This window comes from Camelus bactrianus, chromosome 16, assembly GCF_048773025.1.
Source record: "Camelus bactrianus isolate YW-2024 breed Bactrian camel chromosome 16, ASM4877302v1, whole genome shotgun sequence".
Taxonomy (NCBI): domain Eukaryota; kingdom Metazoa; phylum Chordata; class Mammalia; order Artiodactyla; family Camelidae; genus Camelus; species Camelus bactrianus.
In genome coordinates, this window is record NC_133554.1 from 9,560,211 (window position 1) to 9,572,159 (window position 11,949).

An 11,949-nucleotide genomic window follows, 5' to 3' on the forward strand; every position below is an offset into this window, starting at 1 on the left:
CCTGCCATTAGATGGGAAAGCAGATTGAGACAGATTGTTCCCAGGATGCTAACCCCTCACCCTCTCCTTCCCTCTCCTGAGCCTAGAATCCCAGAGAATTCCTGGGAGGGCCCGGTCCTACCTACCCAGCAGTCCTCAAAGCCTGACTGGTCTGCAGAGTTCACACACTCTGTCCTTAAAGACACCAGGCCTCAGGGGAAAACTCTGCTTTTCTGGCCTTGGTCTCCCACCTACATAATTAACAGGTGGGATGGGAAGATCTCCAAGCCGCTTCCAGCCATGAACTATTTCCATATGCTAAGATGAATACAAGAATGCATCACACCTGGCCAATTCGATGCAGCCCCAGCCCCAGCAAGGGGGGCCTAGCCATGTCCTCATGCTCTGTGTCCCACCACTCCCAAACACCATCCAGGACGGAGGCAGGGGCCCCCTACTGGGATCGGGCCTTCTGGTGCCTAGGGTCACTTGCTTGAGGGGGGACTCTGTTGGAACTCCTATGTCTTTGACTCAGAATGTAGTGCCCTTCCCCAGATACACAGCAAAGGCATCCTGGTACCGTAGGCCTGGCAGTTTCTGAGTCGTGTCTCAAATCCCCAGGCACCTCCCCAAAGTCCTGAGAATGCCAGAGCTGGTCCCTTTCCCAAGCTTCCAAATGTTCTGTCCTCCAAGAGATCTGGCCACTGTTCCCTGCCCCTGGGAGCCGAGAAGCAGGGGGCCCAGGAGAAGATCTGGCTTTGGGACGGAGAGAGGGTGGCTGTCTCAACAGAACAAGATCTAAACCAAGACTCTGGAAACACAGCTTCCAGGCCCAGCTCTGCCATCACCTTTTCCTGTGGCTTTGGGCCAATACCTACCCCTCCCCAGCCCACAATGTCCCCTCGTGGGCGGGGGCTTTGATCATGAGCCTCTGGAAGCCTCCCCACAGCTCTGCTGCTGTAGGATCAGTAATTTACTGACCCGAATTACTGGGTTTGATACACTCCAGCTCGCCGGCTCCTCCCCTTAGAGCAGAGGCCAACACCTGGGAGCCAAGAAACTGGTTCCTCCAGCCTGAAAGGCCCAGCCCTGTGGCCCCAGCCCAGCCTCTCCAGACAGTCCTGGCCCAGCCTGAGAGGTTCCAGGACCCTCTTGGTTGCTGCCTCTGATCCTGCCCGGTGGCGGCCTTCTCCTTGCCCTACCCCCGGGCTGGCAGACACCCCTGCCAACCTGCTGCGGTACAGAGGGAGGGCCAGAGGGGCCTAGGGAGGAATGGAGGGGCCGTGCAGCTGGCAGGAACCACCACAAACCCTTCCGGACAAGCTGGCCTCTCCCTGCCTTCCCAGGAGCCCTCCAGGAGCAGCCAGAGGGATCTGTCAAAACTCCCAAATCGTACACATCACTCCCATCTTGGATGTTCTCTGGAATTCCTTTCTGCCCACTGGATGCCTCCAGGAACCCTCTACTCCAGCCAGACAGACTTCTCCATCCTTGTACACCTCCCCTCCACCCACCCCCATTCCCACCCTACTGCAGGACCCCTCTACGTACACCTTTCCCATTCCAACCTCCTAGACTCTGTTTAAGCCATCATCTGCCTGTGGAAGCCTGCCCCTTGCCACCTTCCTGCCCAAATCTTGCCAGCCTTTAAGGCCCAGGTCCTCGAGAAATCCAGCCTTTACTGTTTCAAGCCACCACTGGCCTCTCCGCCTCCACCGCACCTGAGGCCCAGCCCCATGTGCCTCTGCATTGTATATTATTGTTTCCTGGGCACTCCCCAACTCCCAGCCCCCACCTCCCTACAGCCAGCTTCCATCCCCAAGGTAGGCCTCTCTCCATTTTTGTCCACTAGACCAAGAGCTCCCTCAGGGCAAGACCAAGGGCTCTCCTTCCCTCACTCTCTGTCTCAAGACTAGACACAAGGCACCATGATGACTCTGGTTTACGTGACTGAAATCTCCCAGGAGACTGGGAACTGCGGGTAACCCGTTTGGGATCCACCCTCTGGAATTTATCCAGTCCTTTCTAGGACCTGATGACCTTTTCTCTTGTACTCCTGGCAACATGGGAGTCCTTTCACTGCCTCTCTGCAGCTCCTTTGTGATACAGTGGACACAGCCATGGCTGGTGGTTCAGGCTGTGCACTGCACAAATCCAGAGATGCATTCCCTAGGCTACAACATGATGACCTTGGAGTCATGCACTCTGGTGACCCAAACCTCTATCTCTTCCTTCAGTAGATGGCCCCCTTGGCCAGTTTTAGACAGAACACCTCACAGGTCCCAGAGCAGACTCCTCCATTCACAGGCCAGATTCTCATGGCCTCCATCCCTGGCTTTCAGCCTCCCTCAATTCTAACATCACTCCCTCAGAGTGAAAGCCTGATCATTTCTGACCATCAGTCTGTCCATTCGCAGTAGATGGTCCTGAATAGCCACCCCGTCTGTGTCACATCCTCTCCTTGGGCGTCAGTTTCTTTAGCTGTAAAGACAGGGACTCGGCTCCTGTCTCCGAGGACTCTCTACCTATCTCCTAGTCTTTTCTACACAGACTTTGCCACTGGGGGGAGATGACCTGCATCCATGTGTTACTGCACGCTGTCTTCAAGTCAGCGAGCTAAGGAAGAGCTGAGAAGAGGAGGAGTAATCCGATTTTGCTGGGGTCAATCCCAAAGGCTCCTTGGGGTGGCAGCTGAGTGTGGGAGAGAAGAGCTGGGCAGTTCACTCCACAGAGGAGGGGAGTCTGTGCTGCCCAGAGGGAAAGGGCCAAGCATGAAATTGCAGCAGGGAAGACAAAATGTTAGAACAGCATGAAGCACTGATGCTCAAAGCAGAGCAGTTTTTCACCTGTCACTGGAACAAATTCCCATGGACTCTCAGCCTAGAGACCAAAGGACTCACAGACCATGGTGGCAGTGGTACGGCCGGGACCACACCCCCATTCCATGAGGTCGAGGGTGGGGGTGACCTATCAGGGTAGTGATGGAGAAAATCCATCACTCCAGCCCTTACAGTCTGGCTTTGCGTCCAGCCTCTGCCTAGACCCTCTGGGCCACCTGGAGGGAGCTATTACTCTGAATATCTGTTTCCAGATGTTTTAAAAAGGGGAAAGTAACACTTCCTGCCTCCCAGGATGGTTGTGCACGTCGCCTGGTACCTCGTACTAGCAGCAATTGTTAACTGCTGTTAGGATGGCAGCGCCCGGGCAGGTGATCTGTGCACGGGGAGTGCTCACACATGCACACACATGCACACACAGAGCAGGGGCAGTGGGCGGGACACACACCCTGCCATGTGCCCTATGGGAGGAGTGGGGGTGGGTAAGGACCCAAGGAGGCAGCCTTTTCCAGCTTCATTGGTGTCATCTCCCAGTGCCTCCCTCAGGAGGGGAAAAGGGAGGGAAGTGGGAAAGGGGTGTTTAGATGTGTTCCATACTTGCTGTGTCTCACACAACCAGCCCCACCCCAACAGGACAGAATGGGAGTATATTCTCAGGCATGGAAATCGCATGCCCAGTGCTGTACAGGGGCATCTGGACCCAGCCCAGGGTAGGGGCAGCACTTGTGGGGTGGCAGTGGATTTACACACCGTCCTGCGGAATTGACCCCAAGTGTGTGTGTGGGTGAACTCACACTCATTCCACCACTGTCATCTCTTATGGGTAGAGGGGTGGGGTTCATGCCAGACCAATGCCGAGTCCGAGGGGATGGCACGGCACCTGCCAACGTCACAGGCTGGGTGTGAGTTCACAGTGGATTTACACATGCCAGCCTCCCAAGCCAGCCCTCCTGAGGCCAGGCTGGCTGCCACCCTCGATCTGCTGGCCCTCCTAAGGCACCATCGGGCCCAAAGAGTGCAAACAGGAGCAGGGTCTGCTCCGCCTCCTGACCCCGGTGCCCAGCTCAGGGCCTGGCACAAAGCAGATGTTGGTGAATGAACGTCTGGCTGAATGAATGAACGAATGACTAACGCCCACTCCCTCACACCACGGGATACACCGCCTGAGTCTGGGGGAGGGCAGAGCCCTGGGGACCTCCGAAGAGGCCCCCCTTCAGACCTCCGCACCTGAGGCTTTGCCTCCCAGGGTCGGGTGGGGGGAGGGGGCGGGACGGCTCACTAACCGGTGCGGAGCGGGGCACCCCTCCTTCCCCAGAAGAAATCTGGGTCTCCTGACTGAGCTGCGGGCGGGGGGATGGTCGCGTCCTGGATAGAGCAAGCGGCCGGACAAGGGGGCGCGTCCCTGTTGGCGCTGGGGGGCGTGGGATGGAGCGGCAGCCACGGGACACCGCCTTCGGTCCCCGCGCCCGAGTCTGCCCAGGGCCTCGGGAGGGCAGCGATCTCTCCCCACGCCGAGCTGGGCAGGGGCGCCGCAGACCTGGCCCCTTCCGGCGGGGCGGTGGCGAGGGGACGCGGTGTCCCACGAGGTGACCGGGGGCGCAGGAAGGACGCGGGGCGCGCAGAGCCCCCTCGCCGCGCTCCCGGGGGCTGGCCGCGCCGCCGCCCGCTCGGCCCGCCCGGAACCTCCGCCCACCTGCGCCGGGGGCTCACCTGGGCCGGTGGCCCCTCCTCGAGACACGCGGGTCCCTCCCCCGGCCGGCGGCCCGGCCCTCCCGGCGCCCGCCCTCACCTGCACGGCCCGCCTTGGCCATGGCCCCGGGCGGCGGGATCCGGCGGCGCTGCCCGCGCTCCTCGAGGCTCCCGGCCCGGCCCCGGCCGCCCAGCCGCCTCCGGCCGCCAGCGGACTCCGAGCGCCGCGCCCCGCGCCCCCGCCCCGCTCGCCGCGGCCGCCGCCACCGCAGCCGCCGCCGCCTCGCCGCTCCCTCCCGCTCCCTTAAAGGCGCCGAGCGGCGGCCGCGCCGCCCCCCACCCCCCACCCCGCCCCGCGCTGCCGGGGAGGGACTGACGGAGGAAGGCGCCCAACGCCGCCCCCGCCGGCCCGCACCCCCGCCCGGGGCCGCGGCCGCTGCTCCAACGCGCTCCGCTCCGAGCCCCGGACGGGCGCAGAGACGCGGGGACACTGCGGTCCGGGCGGCGATGGGCACGCGGACCGCGAGTCGGGGGTGAGAGACGCGGCACTAGAGACACCCCCGTGGCCGAAACGGCATGGGGAGACGGGGAGAGAAATGCAGAGACTCGAGACCCTCGCTCCGGGAGAGTGACAGGGAGCAGAGAGGAGGAGAGAGGAAGAGAAAAGGGGCGCAGGGAGGCTCCCACGAAGCCAGGAGGGAGGTGTCTCCAGGATCAGAATGAGAGATGGACCCCTCCATCAGCCCCAACGCCAGGGTATCATTTCTAGGATCCAGAACCTGGATGTGAACTAGCCTCAGAGGGGAAGGGATTTCTATGCCTTTAGCTCTAAAGGAACACGTAAAACACACGCAAAGCCCACCTGGGATTCCAGGCTGGAGCAGAGTTTAGGGAGGCAAGTAGCCTGGCTGTTAAAGCAGGAGACCCCTTCGTTTTCCAAACCGGGGGTAAAGACGTGGTGAACAGGCCCAGTGGAGGCTGGGGAGGCTGGGGTTGTGGCTTCTGCCTGGTGGCAGCCAGGGATCCACAGTGCAGATCCAACAGGGAACGGGAGATGGCCAGTTGTTGCGTGATGCCTGGGTGGTAGCCAGGTGGGAGGCCCCAGGGGAGAGCAGGGCTGCACCAGGTCTCTGGACCCAACAGATGTCTGACCATCCTTTGTCAGTTCCCTACACCCCCAAAGCCGGCTGCCTGGCTCCCTGCTGCTGGAAAGGACTAGGAGTATCTGCTCCCAAATGACTTTCCAACCCTTACCAGGCCTTCCCCCAAGAAGAACCCCTCTGCTTCCTTCTGAAGAACTGAGAAGGGCTGAAGCCCTGTTACAATCTGCAGCCAGGCACTCCACCTACCCTGTCCCACCCCCACCTTATAGGGAAAGTCTCCATCAGATAATTCCACTCTTGGGCTAGCCATGGTCCTGACTCCAGAGTCCCATTAGCCCCTCTATGGAAACGGGGCACTCATGGGGCTCAAAGGGTCCTCTGTGAGCATTTAGCCCAGCACCCACTCTGGGGCTTTGTCTCCAACTGCAGGATCCCCGTCAAGTGGCCCTTCAGCTCCTGGTTAATGACATCCAAGGATGGTGAACTCAGAACCTCAAGCAAGAGTTCTTCTATCTTTGGGCAGTGCTGACCATGAGAATGTTTCCCCTCGTTTGAGCTGAAATCTGCACCTTGTATGACCCTCCTGTGGGTCCTTCTGGTGCATAGCTCAACAAAACCAAGGGCCCTCTGTCCAAACCCCATAGTGTGGCTTCACTGAGGGGGACCAACCATCCTGGTTTGCCAGAGACTGTCCCAATTTTAGCACTGAAAATCCCACATTCCAGGAAACCCCTCAGTTCCCGGCATTCAGGACCCCAGAACTAGACAGCAGTGCTGACCAGTGGACAGAATGTCAGAAGCCCTGAGGATGAAGCCAGAGCTCTTGGCCAGCGTGTGCCATCTGTTACCAGCGGGGAGCACGCGGGTGGGTGCCTACAGCCCTTCCTCACGACTAGGGTGTGGCTGGGTGGGGATAGCCGTGCGTGGACCGTGGTGTGCTCGCGGCTTCACACAAATCACGTCATTTAACCCTCAGGCATTCTCTCCACAACACCCTCATGTGTCTGGTACCATCCTCGGTTCACACAAAATGAAAGGGAGTCTGAGAAAGTTCGGTGCCCATGGTCATGCAGGATTAGTTTACAGCCTGCTTTCTGTTCCTCGTGCCTGGCTGTTCCCTGCAGGTGGGCACAGTCAGAGGCCTGAACACCTGGATAATGTCCAGGTTTGGCCACCTGGTCCGTGGGTGTGAGTTGTCACAGAGGAGTAATCAATTTGCCTCAGAGGGGACACGCCTGGTCCTGAGCACCTCCCTGGGCCCTTGGCTCACAGAGGCCACAGTGAACACAGCCTGGTAGGGGCCCACTTCCAGGCAGCACCTTGTGTGTGTGTGTGTGTGTGTGTGTGTGTATTCATGAGCACGTGAATGCAGAGACAAACATACCCTGCTAGGGATAGATGCTCCCTGAGGTGGGCGCTGAGACCCCTCCCACCACTCCGGCCAGTCACCCCAAACCCTTGGGTAGGGGTGGGTGGAGCAGTTGAGGGGTTGCTGAGTTGATGGGAATTGTAGACGTCATCTAGCCAGCCCCCACTCCATGCCCCCATCTTTCAGATGGGAAGACAGCGGGCCAGAGATGGAGGGGACTTGCCTGCTTCCAGGCTCCATCCATGGCTTCTCCCCTTTAAATCTTCCCCACAGCCCCAGCCTTTGCCCAAAAATCAGTGCTGCTGTGTGGAGCTGGAGTCCAGACAGGGAGTGCAGAGCCGTTGGCCCCTCAGGGCAGCTCCTGAATGCACTGGCTGGGACCGGCTGCCTAGGAAGTCCTGCCCCTGCCTTCAGACAGAGCCAACACATCAGGCAGAACTCAAGGCCATGAGATTAACTGGGGGAGTTAACTTCCCGCATCAGAAGAATCGTCCTTAATCGAAGAAAGGAATAACTAGCAATTTAGAGACACTGACCTCGGCTGCCTGCAGGAGAGAGAAGCCTGTGTCGGCCTCCCAGCTCTGTGACAAGAGATGGTGTCAGGGTTCCAGACAGGATCCTCTCTCTGGGACTTGCTGTCCAGGCCCTTTCCTCTGCCCATGATCTGCTCCACAGCCCAGCCAAGCACTCCAGCCCAGAGACCCGGAAAAAGAATGCAGAGGCCAGTCCGCCTGTTTCCCAGGAGAATGTGTGCACAGATGTGGGTGGAGCAGAGCTGTCCAGGCATGTGGGAGCTGGCTGGGACGGCTCCTCAACACAACAGACCCACCGAGGCCGGGCTATCGATCCTGGGCAGGTGGAGGTAAGTGATGGTCCTTGGGAAACAAGGTGGCCCCAGGGCAAGGCAGCCACGCCAGGTTCCACTTATTTCCTCCTTGGACACACGGTGGAGTTCAGTGTTGCTGTGTCCGCTGGGCCTGGTACAGCCCCTGCCCAACTCTCTGATGGTGACCTGTGCACAGCACAGGAGTCAGGAGCAGGACGATGAGCTGGTTAAGTGACTTACCTCTGTCCACTGCTGATGGACGCCAGTGGGAGGGGGCCTGGGGAAGGACTCGGGCCAGCCCTGCGGCAAAGGTGCCCACAACAGCGAATCCTGCCATCTCTGCCGATGCCACGTAGTTCTTCCCTCCCCTCAGTGTCTCCTGGCCTGGCTCTACCCTGCTTGGCCACTTCCTCACGGATTCCCACACTTCAAAGAACCTCAGTGGTTGGCCACTGCCCTGAGGACCACCTCCAATCACCAAAGCAGCCCCAGGAACAGATGTTCTTCCTTGGAGCCTTCCAGAATAGCTGGGAGCCACCATCCAGGAAACTGGGTAGGATGTGCCCTTCCGTCCCGCCCTCCTGTGCTCCTCTTCCTTGCTGGGAGCTGTGACTTAACTGGTCTGTGCTTCTACCTTCAACCTCAAGAAAGGTTAGGACCCTGCCTGTTCCCCTTCCTGCTGACAAGGACTCATTCTCAGCAGTTATATTGAAAACCAGAACCTCACTTCACAGCAGATGCTACAAGGGAGCACTGGATCACCAAGACTCCCATTGGTGATCTCCTGCAGAGACAGGAAGATCCCCTTAAGATCAACAAAAGACCCCTTAGGTGAGCCCTAGACCCAGTGTGTAAGGACCCCCAGCCAGAACAGACCACCCCCTGCAAGCAGACTAAGTTGAATGCTCTACCTTTACAGAGACCGCTGTCCCCCTCCTATGCCCACAAGGGTGGGCTGCAAAATCTAGACAACATGTATGTGCCTGCATCCTCAGTGTTTTCAAAAGATGCTTGGGGGCATCTCGCAGAACCTGTTGAATGAGACCTGATCCGATTTTACTTGAGTGCTGAGATGAACCAAGGCTCAAGTCTAGATTTCATTTCATCAAATGCTATTTGGCTGGCTTCTCTGTCTTACTGAGTAGGGTGTGCTGGTTGATGGGATTTTGGAGAGAGGGTCTGGAGAGGCTGAGGGTAGGTTTTTTTTAAGAAAGGAGGTGGTTGGGTGGAGGCAGCGATGTGACCGCTGTTCTAAGGACTGAGCTGATTTAAGAGGCTGTCCAATAGGTTAGCAGCGATTTATCTCCTCCTTCAGCGCTTGCTGTGTTTTGTGTTTGTTTGATGTCAAGACTGTTGAGATTGGCCCCAAGCAAGCCCAGTTGTCTTCAAGTTATATTTAGACCAAATACAAATGAGGAACTGGGTGAAAATCTAAAACTTGCTGCAAGAATGGTCCTTGGAGTCTGCCCTCCTGCAAACATCCATCGGCCCAGAAACAAACATGTTCAGCTACTCTGATCTCAGCCTTGTTGCTCCCCTGCCCTGCCCCCACCCCACCAACGTGGTTTCTTTATGACAGATTCCAGAACGCATAGAACCAAACACAGGTGTAGACGATAAGGCACTCAAGAAACAATAGATCAGCCAGTGGTTCCTGATTACTAGCTGGTGGTATTGACAAGGGCAGGAAGTCACAATCAGCTTATGTAAATAGCTTATGTAATAGATGGTGGCTTTATCGGCACCTGGTAGACTATCTACACCGATTAGGGCGCTTATGCACCTTGCCTCAGATATGGCTTCCCTCCCAGGCTCCACTACTCTGCATGGTCCTTGTTCTCGACCCCAGCAAGGTCCCAGCTCTGGCCATGCTGGCTGAGTACCAAGGAAACCCAGGATGGCAGTGTTGGAAGGTCCCCAGGGAATGAATCATCTAGCCCTAAACCATCTTCACTTACTGTGTTTTAACCTGAGTTGCACAAAATAGGATATAAAAGGATTGGTGTTACCAGCTCATGGCCTCTCCTACCAGTCTGGGCAGAGTCCTTTTTTTTTTATTTTGGTCTCTTTTGCCCTCATCCCCCAGTCCACTCCTCTCCTCCAAATGCCATGTGTTTTTTCCAATCTAACTTCAAAAGCTCTTTCTCCTGTCTGTGTAGCCTACACATTATATACCTGGATGTATGCATTTAAAACATTACATAATAGGGGGTGAGGAGGGTATAGCTCAGTGGTAGAGTGTATACTTAGCATTCACGTGGTCCTGGGTTCAGTCCCCAGCACCACCAATAAAACAAACAAACAAACCGAATTACCTCCTCCCTCCAAAAAACATTGCTTCTTACCTTCCCCCTTTGTTTTCAGATCCCTTCACACTGATACTTGTAGATTTGGCTAGATCTTTTTGATTATAATATTTTATAGTGTGATAAGACCTCATCTTGTATTTCCTAATCCCCTCTTTTTTGGGAGGGGGGCAGGTAATTAGGTTTATTTAGTAAATGGAGGGCATTTAGTTTTCAGAGCTCCTTGCTGATTCAAATGCTGCTGCAACAAACATCCCCCCTGCACCTCTCAGGTTCCTGTGTGAGAGATTCTCTGGGGCACATGCTCAGCCTGGAATTGTGGGGCCGTCAGAAACTTGGCAGATTTCCCTAACTACTGCATCAGCAAGCTGCTCTCGAAAGAGCATGTTCTGCCAATGGCCTCACTGGACGGATGGTAAGACCGAGGCCCAGAGCAGGGACTCGCCCTAGTTTAGGACCTGAGTATTCTGACTTCCAGGACAGGCTCCACCCCTCCACGTCCGGGACTCCTGGCAGTCTCCTACGGAGTCAGCAGGGCAGCGGCAGCCTCGTTGAGCAGGCTGTGATACAAATTTCATCTCTCTCCTCCAGGTCCAAACACAGTGGTACCCAGCACAGAAGTCCCCAGGAGGCGGTGGAGAAGGAGGTGGGAGGTCTGAGCCAGAGCCCGCACTGAAAGGCCTCCTGTTCAACAGGAATAAAGCCTGGCAGCCCCGTGGCCCGTATGTGATAAAAGCTTCCACTGCAGACCCGCCCCACGCTGCTCTCTCTGCAGGGGCATCACCCGTACTTGTTGATACAGATCTCAAACTGTACAAGTCTTAGCTCCCCGGAGAGGATCCCACACTGCTCAGAGCTCAGGCAACTGCTGAGTCAAGGCAACAGTCACTGTGGGGAGGGAACCCCTAAGAAAGGGCCATTCTGTCCATCCCCCTTCCTCCAGACTTTGCTAAAACCTTCCGACCTCTCTGTAAGGCTAGCTGGAAAGCTCTTCCTCACGTCTGTTCTATTGCACTGCGACTGTAACAACACAGAAACAGCAACAACAATAACATTAATACATCGTTGCTGAGTGACTACTACACGCCTCCTGGAAGTGTTTTAAGTGCTTTTCATGAGTTATCTCATCTAATCCTTATAGCAACGCAATGAGGGAGGTGTTATAACCATTCCCATTTCACAGATGAGGAAACTGAGACTCAGAGAGGCTAGGTATCTCCCTTTAGGTCACACAGCTAGTAAAGCGGTGGACCAGGTATTCCAACCCAAGCCTTCGGATGTCCATGATCCCACCTCAACCTCCAGAGGGAAGAAGATTAGAAATGAGTAAGACAAAAACAAAACACAGGAAACCAGGAGGCTGAGGCTCCGCCACTAACCCCAGGTGCAGCCTCAAACAGTTCACCGCCCTGCCCTGTCTATGCTAGAATCACATGTCCCCAGAGCCTTTGCCCCATTTGCCGCTGGGCTATGACCCCGTAGTTTTCCAAAGCCTACGTGCCAGGCACCCTGGCAGGTGAAGAAGCTGAGTCAGCAGGAGCCTCCAGGGCATGGATGCTGCGGCCTTGGCCTTGGCCCCGGGCAAAGGCTTCCTGGGGCAATTAGCACATCCCTCCCCCGAGCCGCCAGCTCCATGTCCCCTGGGGGAACCTCTCGTGGGTGGGAGGGCTGGCGCAATCTATTCCTATTGGAATTTGAATGCTTCTGGTCGGAATGACTAAAAGGCTGAGTTTTACAAGGGTTTTGAAAGTGAATTGACTCCACTTATTAAAGATATACTAGATTACTTGCTGAGGGAAAGGACACTCCGGGGATTCCAGGCAGCATGGCCTTTCTTGAA

At 56.6% G+C, this 11,949-nt stretch overlaps 1 protein-coding gene across 4 annotated transcripts in view; it reads right to left on the reverse strand.

Annotated features, from left to right (window-relative positions):
* The window catches only part of PITPNM3 (PITPNM family member 3), a 79,974-nt gene extending 75,224 nt beyond the window's left edge, over positions 1 to 4,750 (reverse strand). For all 4 annotated transcript variants that reach the window (XM_074342453.1, XM_074342451.1, XM_074342452.1 and 1 more), the window contains exon 1: positions 4,606 to 4,750. In XM_074342453.1, the coding sequence (XP_074198554.1) occupies positions 4,606 to 4,627 (22 nt within the window). In that variant the 5' untranslated portion in view covers positions 4,628 to 4,750. The remainder of the gene's footprint in view (positions 1 to 4,605) is intronic.
* Between the last annotated feature and the right edge of the window lie 7,199 nt (positions 4,751 to 11,949).